Source organism: Scophthalmus maximus, chromosome 19 (genome assembly GCF_022379125.1).
Source record: "Scophthalmus maximus strain ysfricsl-2021 chromosome 19, ASM2237912v1, whole genome shotgun sequence".
In the NCBI taxonomy this organism is placed as follows: Eukaryota; Metazoa; Chordata; class Actinopteri; order Pleuronectiformes; family Scophthalmidae; genus Scophthalmus; species Scophthalmus maximus.
This window is the reverse complement of record NC_061533.1, coordinates 14,149,938-14,164,425: the sequence shown is the minus strand read 5'-3', so window position 1 is coordinate 14,164,425 and position 14,488 is coordinate 14,149,938. Positions and strand designations below refer to the sequence as shown.

At 42.5% G+C, this 14,488-nt stretch overlaps 2 protein-coding genes across 5 annotated transcripts; one reads left to right on the top strand and one right to left on the bottom strand.

Annotated features, from left to right (window-relative positions):
- The first annotated feature begins 713 nt into the window (after window positions 1–713).
- On the top strand, window positions 714–9,523 carry poc5 (POC5 centriolar protein homolog (Chlamydomonas)). Of its 3 annotated transcripts, none has more exons than XM_035640796.2 (13): window positions 714–860; window positions 1,679–1,762; window positions 2,302–2,449; window positions 3,116–3,223; window positions 3,389–3,555; window positions 4,658–4,834; window positions 5,047–5,151; window positions 5,659–5,838; window positions 6,231–6,414; window positions 7,641–7,777; window positions 8,379–8,480; window positions 8,668–8,838; window positions 8,949–9,523. In XM_035640796.2, exons 2-13 carry the CDS (start codon window positions 1,679–1,681, stop codon window positions 9,081–9,083), a joined length of 1,698 nt encoding a protein of 565 aa, XP_035496689.1. In that variant the 5' UTR covers window positions 714–860; the 3' UTR covers window positions 9,084–9,523. The 3 variants fall into 3 exon arrangements, with proteins under 3 accessions (XP_035496689.1, XP_035496691.1, XP_035496690.1); XM_035640798.2 differs by having other exon boundaries at window positions 747–931; XM_035640797.2 differs by lacking the exon at window positions 714–860 and adding an exon at window positions 1,196–1,324.
- ankdd1b (ankyrin repeat and death domain containing 1B) lies at window positions 9,269–14,089 on the bottom strand. 2 transcript variants are annotated; one of them, XM_035640799.2, is made up of 15 exons: window positions 13,709–14,089; window positions 13,430–13,530; window positions 13,212–13,310; window positions 13,013–13,111; window positions 12,722–12,826; window positions 12,514–12,615; window positions 12,284–12,382; window positions 11,659–11,757; window positions 11,427–11,525; window positions 11,138–11,236; window positions 10,937–11,035; window positions 10,612–10,707; window positions 10,045–10,246; window positions 9,725–9,856; window positions 9,269–9,621 (listed from the first exon to the last, which is right to left on the bottom strand). In XM_035640799.2, the coding sequence occupies exons 1-15, from the start codon at window positions 13,881–13,883 to the stop codon at window positions 9,566–9,568; spliced, it is 1,662 nt and encodes a 553-aa protein (XP_035496692.2). In that variant the 5' UTR covers window positions 13,884–14,089; the 3' UTR covers window positions 9,269–9,565. The 2 variants fall into 2 exon arrangements, with proteins under 2 accessions (XP_035496692.2, XP_035496694.2); XM_035640801.2 differs by lacking the exon at window positions 12,284–12,382.
- Window positions 14,090–14,488: the final 399 nt, after the last annotated feature.

The window sequence follows — 14,488 nt, the reverse complement described above, 5'->3', positions numbered from 1 at the left end:
TTCAGGGGGTGAGGACATTGCTGTAATTCAGATTCTGAACCGTTGTCCTGTCTTTATTTGCCTAAAGTGAACCACACAGGAACGGCTACAGGGAGGTCCACAGGGTGGTGGTCTTCCCCAAGGACTTACAACTTCTTTACACAGGTAAGTTTGCTTCCTTGTTACCAACAACTTCATCTCTATGCAGCCAGACTGCTGAAGAAACACCATAGTGCTCTCTCCATGAGCGCACAGCTATGATTTGTAAATCGCAAAAGCACACTGGCAACTCCTTCTTGTGATTTCAATGAGATTAACAAACCGTGAAACCAACATTGAACAATTTTATAAACCAATGTGTAAACCTGGTTTCTTTTATGTAATAAATAATAGCATGCTGAGTAATGTAGAGAAGTTGAGGTTATATTTGTCAAAGGTCAGGTGGTCATGCCTCTCTACCAAAAATAACAATAAACAATAAAATAATAATACAATGAGTTGCTTCTCGGAGCCAAATGCAAAGTAAACAAACCGATTTGCCAAGATCACAGAAAATAATTATATGATAGGAAATAAAAATACTTGTGCTGGGTGTTTTCTTCTTGAACTGTAGTGGGAGCATAGATCTCTGAACATATGAGTGGGAGCAGCTTGTGTGCATGGCGTTGTTCCGCTTACGGTTGCTATGAAAACACGTCATCCAATCACAGCCGACTTGACTGGAGCCGTCAGAAACGGCAGCCAATCAGAGAGTCTGTTGTTGCGCCCTCGATCAATTTGAAACGGCCAAGCAAGCGTTTTCCAACTGCCTACCGAAAACGGAGAAAACGGAGAAAACAAGGCAGCCTGCACGGACAGACAGAAACATTCACACTCCGCAGGTAACATTCCCGAAAGCAGTTCGGGCAAAAGTTAGTCGAGAAGACTAACGACTTGTAGCCAATAAGGAAACGTGAGTTGTGGTTTCTACAGATTTAAGGCTTAACGCTACCAGACACCTGCAACAGTCGCATTCAGTCGCGTTGTGTTCCGTCGGTAGTTTGTTGTGCAGAATCATTTACATTTCGCTGGTAGAAGAGCCAGCTAGTCAGATATGTTGTTAGATGTACGACGCGGTTGGGTTTAAGGGAAGCGGAGCCGCCGGTTGTGTTCCGCACCTCGTACAGTTGTGAATACGTTAGTGGTTAAAGCCTCCACGTTGTTTTGAAATCTACGGAAGCCCCGAGGTCCCGACATTCGCGAAAGCGTTACTTTATTTTTTTGACACATGTCGAGGGGGTTCTGCTTCCCCTCACACCTAGACCAGGGCCAGATCGAACACCGGCTGCTCTGATGCGGTGTAAAGGTGAATATACATTCTGATGAATAAAATAGGTTGTTCGAGGCTTTAGCTTCACTCTCAAACAAACGTTCTCAACAGTAAAGACTGACGTTTGGTCGCTCGGTAGCCGAAGCTGAGTTTCTTCCAGGTCTGAAGTGAATATGTTGTGGCAAATGTACAGTTTGTATATTTTGTTATTAACGTTATATGAACACACATGTTTTGCTGTACATGATTATGATCGTTTTCATCGTCATGAAGAAACTAGCTGTTTTAATAATCTTGATGAAAATTATGATGTTTTACTAAATCATTCACAAAGATGAATCTAGGTGTGTGTGTCACTGACCTTTTCAGACTTTGCATGTTTTGTTCTAGATGTCCTCAGACGAAGAGGAGCCAACCTGTCCTGTTCTGCCCAAGGACTCAGATCGGGGCAGCTCCGTGTCCTCTGAGCTTCAGGTGATTAAATACATGAACCACACACTTGACAAAATGTATGTTAATGCTGCAGTCACATCACTCAGATTTGGGGAATAAAGCCGCATTGTGTGGTGTATCTTTACAGTGAAATCAACTAGGGTAGGTCAAACTGAGTGTATTGCTTATTTGGCACTGAAGACAAAGCTAAACACGCCTGAACGGTCTATTACAACAGCCCATTGCATAGTCAAAGTAATGTGTGGTTTGTGAATTTAAGTTGAAGTCAGAAGTTGTTCTGACAAAGTGATCAAAGTAAAATATATTCATTATAGTTTTCACTTGCCAGTAACTGATTTAGATCATATGACAATCTGGGAACTTGTAAGTATATCAGTTTCATTGCTTCTGTTGCACAATCTAATAGACTCCTATGCAGAGGTGTGTATTAAATGGTCCTTGATTGACTTTGAGAATAAAATAATGCTCAAAAAGAAACAGAAAAAAGCTTACATTATCTGTAGTAGATCAATAGACACTTGAGCTCATATTTGTGTTATTTTGTGTTTTTGTATTGACAGGATGAGTATGAGGAGCTCCTCCGCTATGCTGTGGTCACACCTAAGTTTGAGACACTCACCACTGCCCACTTGCAGCGGCTGGGCACCTCGCATCTCTCTGCAGAGAGTTCCCAGAGAAAAGATGACACAAAGTCACGGCGCCCTACAGGTATCATAGGTTTCTCTTGAGTGCAGGCACACACACACACGTATTGCACTAAGCCTTTCTCCTGACAGAAACACAACTTTAGCCCTTCTAGACATTAACCCCCGATAAAATGATCAACTGTCAAAAAGGATTTGGCATCACAACCTGGAAAAAAAAAAATGTCAGCTTGTGAACCAGCCTAGTCGAGATGCATATGATATCAGTCTGTCAGATTGTACCTGTCCCACTCTTTCCCCTACGATACCCACATCTTAACATCCCATCAGCCCCCCCCACCCCCCGGCTCCAGCTGCAGCTCTCACTGGAGGTTTAGTGCTTTAACTGTCATGGAGTAGTGCACCGGGATGTAGAAAGCAGACGGGGTGATTGGTAATGATCTCCTGGCACACTGCCTGTACTGCTCTTTAGTGCCGGCTCCTTCTCTTCCCCCTGCAGTATTTAATTAAGATATTGACATAGATGCATTCCTGGATGAGGACCATGCTCATCTTATTCAGCAATCTTTCCATTCCCTTTTGTGTAACTAAACTGTCTTTTGTTTTCCACCTTTTTCACTTTTACCTTCAGTTTTACTGCCTTATTCCATGTCAAATTTTGCAACATGTCCTTTTTACCCATTGTGACCCTCTCACAGACTCGCCCCTCATCTCTCTTGTCTTCTGTTAGGTGCTACCACAGAGGCTAAAGATGGGAGGCATCCTAGCAAGAGTGTGAGATCATCACAGGCCTCCCCTTCGATTGTTGAGCCTGCCGCACATTCAAGAGCATCTCATGGTAAATTTAGTTCAAATGACAAAGAAACAGAATGGTTATGTGTGATATCCAATTTCATAATAACTCTCTCAATGTCAAATAATCTTAGAAATACCAAAACCATGCAGTTGCAGTGTTGCTCCATTTCTAGTGATACCTTGCCTGTTGTTCTGTTTTGTCTTCCAGCTGAAGAGCTGGCAGGTCGCTCATCCAGCAGGGTGTCGCAGGCGACAGAGAGGTCTCGGCCGTACAGCCCAGATTCGCTAGCATCGGCTGCGACAGAGATGTTCATCTCGGAGGCGAACATAGGCAAGATGGAGAACATTCTGGACACGTGGAGCAACAATCTAAAGGTTGGTCTGCTCCCTCATCAGTTTCCTGGCTCTTACTTGCCGTCTGCTTCGGAGCTGACCATCAAAAATGTCATGTTGCTCTATATATGAGGCTCTGACGTAGCTGAATAATAACTATTTTGATAGTGTGCATTTAATAGAAGTGATCACCTTTAGCAGTTAACAGCAAAAGAAGGTTGAGCTCACAAGTTTATTCTTGATAATGTGTATTTTAATCATAATTAAGAGTTTTGCAAAAGTGGACAATATATGGTACAATGTCAACAGACATTAACTGAGCCTCTGAAGAGCAATTTCTGCAGTATCTGGGATATACATTTTAGTTTTTCTGACTTAACACCTTAAATAGTGCTCAGTCGAAATTGTTAGTTGTTATAAAAAAAATTACTCTTAGTTTATCTCACTGACACACTCAAGTTTAAGATTATAAATCAGCAATTATAATTAGTTCCCAACCATAGAATGAGATGGATTAAATGTAGTGTGGATCATGTATATGGGCAGTAGGGAGGGAAAGGTCAGATATTATTAAGGGAAGATATATGTGTTTGAGTGTCTTTGAAGTGAATGACAGCTCTACTCTTCGTGGAACCAGGGGCCCCATTTTAATTGTGTTTCCAACATTTTGGAGGATGTGTGTGTCTTCCCTGCCCTTTTCTTTTGATGTCGTACTGCTCATTCATGAAGGGGTGACGACTACCAATGACCTGCTAAGCAGTGCTGATAAAAGAGTAGAGTCTGACCTGGGGAAAGCCACTAGAGAACAGTGGACTGTAGCAGAAGATGTCGAGAGTTTTTGAACCTTCAAAATATTAAGGCAAACCTGTTTACGTTTGTGGCAGTTGGCTGAGGTCACAATTTAACTATTAACCCCTAAAGCCAAATTTACAATATACCTCCACAGAAATAAATCCAATGAAACTAGACAAAAGATTAAATCGACCCAGATTCACATAGATTCTGATTGCTGTCAGGGACAAACCTCCTGGACATCTGTTCATCTAATTTAAAAGCAACTGAACATATGTGTATGTTTGTCCGTGTTTACTAAGGCAGTGTAATGAACACACCGTGACGTTCCCTCCCTCCATTTCCTAATTAGTCAAATGTGCTGAGCGAGCTCCGGAAGTGGAAGCTGGCCTTCATGGAGCAACACAATCTGGAGATGAAGAAAGAGAAGGAGAGGTTTGCAGCCCGCACAGCTGGACTGAATGCAGAGCTAGATGGCCTCAAGGGGCTGCTACACACCTATGAGATGTCGAACCGGAGAAAAGATGAGGTGACTACATGTGTATTTATTCGCTTCAGCACCTTCAAAATGTGGTTGGTTGGATGAATTACCAAACTGAGCATTAATATCCAGTGATTTCCATTTGTGTGAAGTGGCCCTAATACGTGTCATAGCCCCATACCTTTTATCTTTTGCTTACTTAAAAGAAAAACAGATAAGGAGCACATGTCCAACAAGGTTGCCCTATGTCCTCTGCTCAGGTGATTGTGAACCTGAGCCAGGTGTTGGACAGACAAAAAGAAAAGATTGAAAAGATGAGAACCTTCACCCACTGGAGACTTCGGCACACTGAGGCCAAAGAAGAGGTATACAGATGGCACTGTGGTGTTTTCCACAGGTTTTGAATTTACGGTGCGGATGGGTGTCGCCATCGGCTTTTGTGTAGATTCTATGGCCTTTTTAATTGCAAAGAGCATATTAACACAATCATTTGCAGAGCATCCATGTTTCCTTATTTTTTCTTCAGTGTGAAGTTTACAACGTTCACATCTTCAGATTACAGGGTAATTCTTTATGCAAATGATGCCAATGTTTACACATATCTTTTATTTCCTCCAAATTTATGGAAGTTTTGTCAGTGCACTGATTGTGATGATTTTCATACCATACTGTATATCAAACTAAGACGTGCATAAAATTCCATTGAAGGCCTTTTCTTTTTTTAAAAACATTTAAGTGGATGGCTCATATTTTTGTCTAAACCATGATAATGCCACCACTACAAGAAACGGTACTGCACCTACACAAGAATGAATTACGGGTGTAATTATCTCCTTGTGAATATTTTTCATGGTCTTGTGGTTCCCCGCCAGGCTCATGCTGCTCAGGTGGCGCAGCAGCACTACACTCTGCAGCTGAAGAGGAAGGTGTGGTTGGGCTGGCACTCTCTGATCCAGAAACACTGGAAGGTCAAGGTGGAACAGGCTTGTCGCGCGAGGGCTGAAGAGGTCTGCGCTCGCCTGTCCACAGAGTACGAGGCCAAGCTAGCACAGGTAAATGAGTGGTTGAGGACCTGCATATGAAACAACGTGTGCATGGTGATGCTGTGTGGCTGAATTCATACTTGACTCTACCTCATGGATGTGTTGTACTGCAGGAACTACAGATCTGTTTCACTTATTTAGTAAAATGTTATAGACACATACAATTTGTACATTTCAAATAACCACACTAAAGTTGATTCAATTATTACAATGAAATCACCATAAAGCAAATGGAAACAAAGACATAACGGTCATTTGAGGATAACAGTGTTATCAAGGGTGCTATACAAAAGCCAAAGATTGAAAGCAGGAAAAATGATAAACAGCTGTTGTAGTTGTTGGTATTATATAAACTGATAAATAACTCTATTGTTTCTGTCCTCTGCTACTTGTCTCCGCAGCACTGTGAGGCGATAGAGAAGGCTCAGGCAGAGATTCAGAGACTACGACTGGAGCGAGAGCGTTATGAGGAGTCTATGAAGAAAGCCTTCATGAGGGGCGTCTGTGCTCTCAACATGGAGGCTCTGAGCATGTTCCACACTACGGAGGGACGGCCAGAGCAACCCCCAATTCATGATCAGCATGGTCTGTAGCAGAATGACCACTAAAACCTATTTTTAGTGAAAATCCATCTTTACAGACAGCTAGTACAATAAATGCTCCCCGTCACAAGCCCCAGTAACTACACAAAAAGACTTGTATTGATTTAACACAGCTATCGAGCCAGAAACTAACACGCAAGAAACAAGACAGAAACACCATTTCTCCAATAGACCGCAGCCTTGTGCTATTGACAGTTGTGTAGATTTATGAATGAGAGGTGTGGACGGGGATCTTTGTCCTTTTCTGGAAGTCGTCCACTGACTCATCTAATGGAGTGATGAGTCAGTGGATGTGCTGGCCGAGGCGTACGTTTCACAGGTCGTAAACTTGATGTGGCACTGAAAGATTTGCTGGAAAATGTTTTAAAGCTCTATGTGACATCTATTAAATCATGTAGTATCTGTAGAATGTCAATGCCTTGGAACAATACAGGATATTTGAAAAGACAAAAATACTTTTGTTTTTGAGTATCTGTACACAATAGAGGTGCAGCACTGTATAGGCTCACACAGCATTTAAGCAGCAGTACATTCGTGTTAATCAGCCTTGTACTTGATCTAAAGACACACACTGCACCATTATCACCACTATGTCTCAATGACCAGCCAGGATAGATCTATAGTTTCACTTTTTCCTCACTTTTGCCCATATGCATTTTAATGCTAAAAAAATTTCCCATGACCAAAAAGTCAGGTTTTCTCAGATCAGGCAAAAGTTCCACTCTGGCGTTCAAACAGAAAAATGTAGGGCTGTGCATTGATATCTAATAAGTAGTCATCTAAAGTCATCTTTGCCAATATGACTAACACAAGTTTTTTTTTTTTTTGCATGAAGTGATATTCAGTCTATTTTTAAGTACACATACTTGATTGGAATTGAGGATTATTAATGTTCAGACACCTTTTATTCAGGGGTGTGTAGTTGTCACCTGCTTCTCTGTTATATATTCAGTTAACAATTTGTACTATTCATATATCTTCAGATAAGCAAGAGACACTAAAGATTACATTCCAACTCCATACTTTTTGCATCCACACGATGCCAGTCATCAAGATTTCCTACTAAGTTGAGTAGGAAAGATTCACAACATTCAGCTCCATTATTAGTGGTTTTCTATAACCACAAAAAAAAAACCTGAATTAACAATTTATTGTGCCAGAGTGTGACACAGTTTATATATTGGTTGTATATTTTTTGTCTTTCTATAGATCCTCTGCTTCCCCAGGATGAGCCTGGCTCTTCTACACTGGCTCAACTTCAACAATATCCCATCTCTTCCGCACGCTTCAGCCCAGTACACTTTGACCGTCCGGACCCTCCCTTCCAAAGTGAAGCAGAAGATATGGTGAGACATTGTCCGTTTCTTGCCACTTCTTCCACTTGCCAATTTATCAGGTGCACCTAGATTAAACAAATGCAGTGTAATATTACAGGCCGGAAAAAATCCTGGCAATATATATTTTTGCATCGGCAAGTAAGGTTAGTTCATAATGATCCTATGCATGTGTTCCTGACCAGGCGCAGCAATCTTTGCATCAAAGCATTTTCATTATCAATGAGGTTGGTTACACGGATATGTTGCTTCAGTCCTAACATAATCACAGGCTGTCATTTAATTTTAATCTGTCTCTACTATCGCTCATCTGATTGCTTCTGCAATAGACACGTGAAGTATGAAATAGATCAGCTGAGCGGCTGATGAGAAAACTTAATGATAGACGGACAGATTGCTGCATTTATTATGCTGTTGTATTTGCATATGTTTTGTTGTTCCTTTTTGTAGCATTTTAATGATGCTACCTTACAGTAAATCACCATCAATTTTGGCTTGACACCCGATTCGGAAGTATTTGTATTATTTTGTCCGTTTGTTTTTTGAAAATCAGTTTTTAAATTTTTTTTCTGTAAAGATCTTTTGTACTCACCTCCTCTAAATCTTTCTTCAGGTGGGCTCTGGTGTCCCTGTGTCCAGAGCCGAAGTTCTCCCTCCGACTACAGTGGTGCACAGCTCGCTCCCACTTGGCGGCACAGCAAGTTCCCACAAACAGGTTAGACATTAGACATGCAGTTTCTGGCACTGCCCTTCGCCCCCCTCCACCCTCCACAACAGTTATGTCTAACTACTACTGTTATTATATCATCAAGTAAACGGTTGTCAGCATGGTGACCAAACACACAAAGTCAACCCAAGAAAAAAAAAAGAGGACATTTTGACATCATTCTTAATTGTTTCAGGTCAGTGGTCGTGTCGTCACAGCCGGTCAACAAAAACCCTCAAAGTCGATCACTGCTCGTGTCACTGCTCGACCTGACATGGGTACGGCTGCACGCAGCACCCTCCAGGTGTCGAGCGTGGCTCCGCCCATGAGCTCTGTGGTAGTTGAACGTCACCATCCCGTGACACAGGTATGATACATTGTGCAACACTACTAAGAATGACTGTCTAAGTTGCTTTTCAATGTGTATACCTTTTAGTCACACGAAGATGGAAAATAACGTGATTTTCATTTTCTCAGCTCACCATCGGTCAGGCCACAGCTGCTATGTTTCCTCGTTCCTCCCAACAGGGCCACAGCTCCGGCGGAGGCAAAGGCTCCTCCCGAACACACACCAGCACGTGCCATGTACACTCCATCAAAGTAGTTGACTGACAACACACACAGCTCTCATATGGTCTAGATTCAAGATTTTAACACATCATATGCAACAATGCCAGAAATAGTTACCCTGGCATTGGTTTCAGGTTTATATCGATGTCTTGGAATTAATGTTCTTCTCCGAAAAGTAGACACGTGTTTAGAACTTTACGTGTCAATGTTTTAGTGAATAATAATTACCACATGGACAGTTAAGAATTGCAAAAAGGACATTTATTTTATGAAAAAGTTTCACTTTGAATTATGCACAGGTGATGGCTGTCATGTGTAAAACCACATATTTTAAATATTTGTGCTGTTGATAAAGATGATTTCCACTGGGATTGACCATCCAACACCACAGATTTATTTTACCTAACTAAAGCAATATTTGATGATGTACAATGTTATTTTTGAAAATAAATTATTTTAGTAGTAGTTGGAAAAAATGTTAATATCAGTTAATCTTGTCAATCCAGATGTTCCAGTGATTATCCTCATGAAATGCTGCAGCTCCTGTGGCTGACGCTCTCTGCCTCCATCCGAATCTTATCTGTAAGACAAATTGACATTCGTGAAATAAAACACCCTAGGTAGCCCACCTAGATGTCCATATATTCTTTAGTTATTAGTAAAGAAAAGTTAAATGAATGCACCTGCAGCTTTCCTGTTCCCTGTGAAGATGAGGCCCTGGTAAAGTTCTTTCGCAGGGCTCCTCTGAGCCAGATCCTCCCCATGGAGCCAGATCAGCAGCATCCTGTTCCCATGCTCTCGGTAGCTGTGTGGACCTGTGGACAAACGCACAGCACCGTACAGTCAAAACAATTCACTTCGTAAAACTAACCCAAAGACTGCCTCATTGCATTGAAAGATATAGATATAGCCAGTCTGTTTGAAAAACAACAGTGCTAGCCAGTGAATCTTTACTAAACTATCTCAGTGAGTTAAAAATCATGGGTGGTCCGAGTCGTGACACCTGTCCACTGCTCCTCGATGGCTGAAACTTGCTCCTTGGTGAAGTTCCAGTGCTCCGCCAGTTTTTTCCAGTCCCCTGGTTTCAGGAGCTCGTACGCCAGGCGCCAGGCCATCGAGCGGAGCTGGCGGGTCTCTTGGCGGTGGTCGAGTTTGAACGTTAGCGGATACTCGCTGTGAACACTCTCATTAAGCTCAGGGTTGGCCTGAAAGGGCAATTAAATCATGTCAGCAGATTGATAAAAGCCACTGGCACAAGAGCATAGGAAATAGATTATTGGAAAGACAATCACACATGATTAGGGTTATGAATGCCACATTTCAACATTTTGAAAATTAAGAAGGGAAGGGGAATCGGGCATAGCCTTGATTCAATTGATGGTAAATTGGCTGACATTGTTAGTGAACCTTTTTCTTTCTTTTTTACCATGGATGCTTTCATAGAATTAAAGCTAATTTAAAATGTAATGTTACGAAATTAATCATTTGTGATGAATGAAATGATTGATTTCATGGCTTCAAGAATGGATTACGGCGCAGAAGTTACAAGTATAATTTCACCGTCGCTCACCTTCCTCCAGGTGTCGTATCTCTCTGCTTTGATGATCATGTCCACAATAATCACCTCGTCTGCTCTGGCTGCCACACCCAGAGCTGTTTTACCCTGCTGCTCCAAATCCAACATATACAACAGAATACACAGAATTTGAATAGAACAATAATGTATCAGATTTAGATTTTTTTTTTTAATCTATAGTTTAAATGATGCCTTAAATTTGTTATGTAGTGTTTTCGCCCTTATGTGGTCAGACAATGACAGTACGTGCACACAAATAAGGTCCTAACTTACATGAAATACACTCTATTATCTTTTAAAAGAATGTTATAAGTCTTACCGTATCCTGGATTGTCACATCCAGCCCAGCTTTAAGAAGCATTTCCACAACTTCTATTCTGGCCAGTTCTGCAGCGAGATGCATAACAGTCTGGGACCTCTAACAGTTCATAGCACAGGACGGCACAAATTATTATCCTACTTTAATGTGGATATACTTTGGCTGACATCTTCTTTTACCGTGTTGGCAGAGTGGTCGTACTTTATTGGTGGCGTTGATGTTGCAGCCAGCGCGCAGTAGAGAATGGATGACGGGGATGTGACTGTTGTTCACTGCCAGGTGGAGAGGGGCCTCGAGGTGCTGGGAGCAACAACAAAAAAAAAAGATCCTTTTACACAACATGAGCCCAGAAGGTGCACTGTTTAGTTTAGGAGAAATTATGTTAAATTACAGCGAAGTGCTTCCAGACATTATGTGTGTGTGTGTGTGTGTGTGTGTTTTATGTGTGCTCTCAGAGTGTGCTACTGCCACCTTGCTTGTGTTTACTTACTTGATTCTGAAAGTCAGTGTTGGCTTTGTAGTCTAAGAAGACTTGGACAAGAGAACTGTCTCCTCTCTCTGAAACTGGGTGGAGAGCGCTGCATTTGGCCTACAAGAGAGGGGATTTAGCTGTATAAGCCCGTGTTTTGAAAAAACATTTTATTGACCACCTTTTTTGATGCTGCCGCGGCAGCAGAGACCAGGGCAAGGAACTGAATCATCGGTGTAGCCCCTCATTGTACCGTTGTGAGGATGTCGGGGTCACAGCCGGACTCCAGCAGGGTCAGAACACATTCTTCGTGACCGTTGTCTGCAGCTTGGTACAGAGCCGTCTCGCCATCCTGTAACGTAGAAGGTCCATCAATAAAATGCAGTGGTGATTCTGGATGGCCAGAAACAGAAGGAGAAAATGATTCTCAGGTAGCATGTGTTTTTTAAAATGACTCAAAAATGTAATCATATTTCCAGATCTATGCCCAACTAAATTAAGAAACCAGGCTACTTTTTTTTTTTTTTACACTGAAGGGGCTGGGTATCAGTAAATCAACAAATTACCTTATATGCTGAGTTATCAAATTAGTCTTTTTTTTTAGTATTAAACATGAATTAATAATAGGAAATGGCTGTCATTGTTGTGTACATTATATCCATCACTGAGTACCTAGTCAGCAGCACTGCTGGCACCAGAGCTGGAGAACAAGCCACAACACTGTTTACCTTGTTATATAACAGTAGCCAGCACATGTTTGATACATCTTAATTAATCCCAAAAGTGGAGCCACCATGCGGCGCCGGATCAGCCACTGAGCAAACACTGTCCCGAACCAAACTGTGTGACAGAGAAGGGTGTTAACGCTGATTATCTACCGCATTGACTTCATCCCGTGTATCAAAGCTCAGCAGCAGCAGCTGCACGGCATCCATGTGGCCGTTCCTGGCCGCTAGGTGCAGGGGCGTGTCGCCTCTCTGACAGGAGGCAGGGAGGGAAACGACTTGCATCAAAGAGCTTTGCAGCAGGCGTGTCATAGCAATGTGCAGACAGTCACATGCTGTAAAAGGATGCACAAGAGACGCACAGAGAAGGCCAGGGCACACACCTTGTTGGGCTTCATGGTGGCCATTTCGTACGGCTCCGTCAGCATCTCCAACATGTCAACGCACCCATGCTCTGCCGCCAACGCGAAGGCCCGGCGCCCTGACTGAAGTATAAGAATTGAGTTACAATTGAGGCAGCCACGTGCACTCTGCATGTGGTCCGGGGAAAAAGGGAATTATATAGTTGAATTATAAGTCTCATGACGATACCTTGTCTTCTTTGTCTAGTTCTTTCATCTGTAGGTCACTAACAATATACTCGATAATTTCCGTGTGATTGTTGATAGCAGCACAGTGCATAATGTTCAATCCTTCCTGGGGCAGAAGAAGCAAGATATTATTTAACTTTCATTTCAACCAAGCGGTGTAAGTATCCACTACTATCAACGGACTGAATTTGACCCAGTAAACAAAGGGATATTTAACAAGCAGTACAAGTGTGTGTCTGCCCTGAGTTTTGAAACAACGAGATTGAAGATTCAACACTTTGTGCGCCTTTACCTCATTCTCGACCTTCTGTTCGGCCCCGGCCTGCACCAATAATTTCAAGATCTCCAAACTGCCAAACCAGGCCGCTAGATGAATGGGTGCCACGCCGTACTGTCAGACGCGGGCACAAAATGAAATGTTGCGACTACTGGAAAATATTGCATAACGCCATTGTCTGTGGCTCAGGTGCAGGAGTGTCAGGTCCTCTCACCGTGTCCTTTTGATCCACCTTGGCCCTGCGCTGAAGAAGAAGCTGAACAGCTTCCTTGTTTTTGCCAGCTACTGCGTAGTGGAGGGCAGTCCTGTTGTGCTGAGGCAAACGACTCCAATCAGTATATTATCAATTTGGCAAAGGTTTCCCCGCAACCCCTGAAATGATGAGTGATATTTTATGATGCAGAGGGCGGGGTTTGTTTTTATTAGACCCACCACATTCTTTGCATTGGCATTCAACCCTTTTCCAATAGTCTTCATGGTCTCCACGTCGTTTCTCTTGGCTGCCTCCATGAACTGCTTCTCTACATCAAGCACTGAAGAACACAGCAGACAGGCATTTACTTGTATGTTCCATATTATTTGACAAACCGTTAACTCAGCTTTTACAATGGCATTTGAGTCAAGAGCTCGACAGGAGCATACTGCAAGAGGAATGAAATGAGTGTCACTCTGAGAAAATATTTCTGCTTTTTCTCTTCCTTGTGTACTCACGCATCTCTTTATTGTCAAAGCTGTTGTCTGTCTCTTTGTCCGAGTCCTTATTCAGTACAAAGTCGGCAAAGCCCTGCACAGTCTCCCCTCTCATCCACTTCCTAGGGTCCAGTTCCTCCTTGTTAGGGCTGTGGTTTTTGATCAGCGCCCTCAAAGCCAAAGATTTTCTCTCCATTTGGACGCTGTTTTAAATTACCTCTCTGTGTGAACAAGGTGGGCTTAGTCTAATGCAACAAACACACTTAACGTATGCACCCAAGGCAAACCAAACACCAAAGGAGACAGATCACACGAAAGAGAGACGAGAAGCCGTTCCCGTCCTGAAATAGTCAACAGCAAGCAAACCTTGAAATGCGAGTGAACCAACTATTTTCTTCACGCTAGAGGGCTGATCCATGTTTGCTTTGCGAGCTCCCGCCCTTTAGAGGCCGGCTGCTCATAGTGAACGAGCATATTTAACAAGACTCACTTCCTCCTGTGTTCCATGACTAGTAGGTGGCACAATCATTCCTGTTTTGTTTTTTAATTTAATGTCTATGAACACAGTACAATATTTACCAAAGATTAACGTAAGGCTCCAATAGAAGTTTAACTTGTTCGTCCAATGGTGTTTGCCAAGTTACACACTCTTTCTTTCAGCAGTTTCTCACATTCACACAACCTGTGGCTGCACAGTGATCTGCTGCTGGAAACTGTGCAGCTAAACCTGGGGCAATATGTTTTTCTCAAACCAGCAGCCCTCCAGTCAGAAATGTCCTGCAAACACACTTATTCAGCATT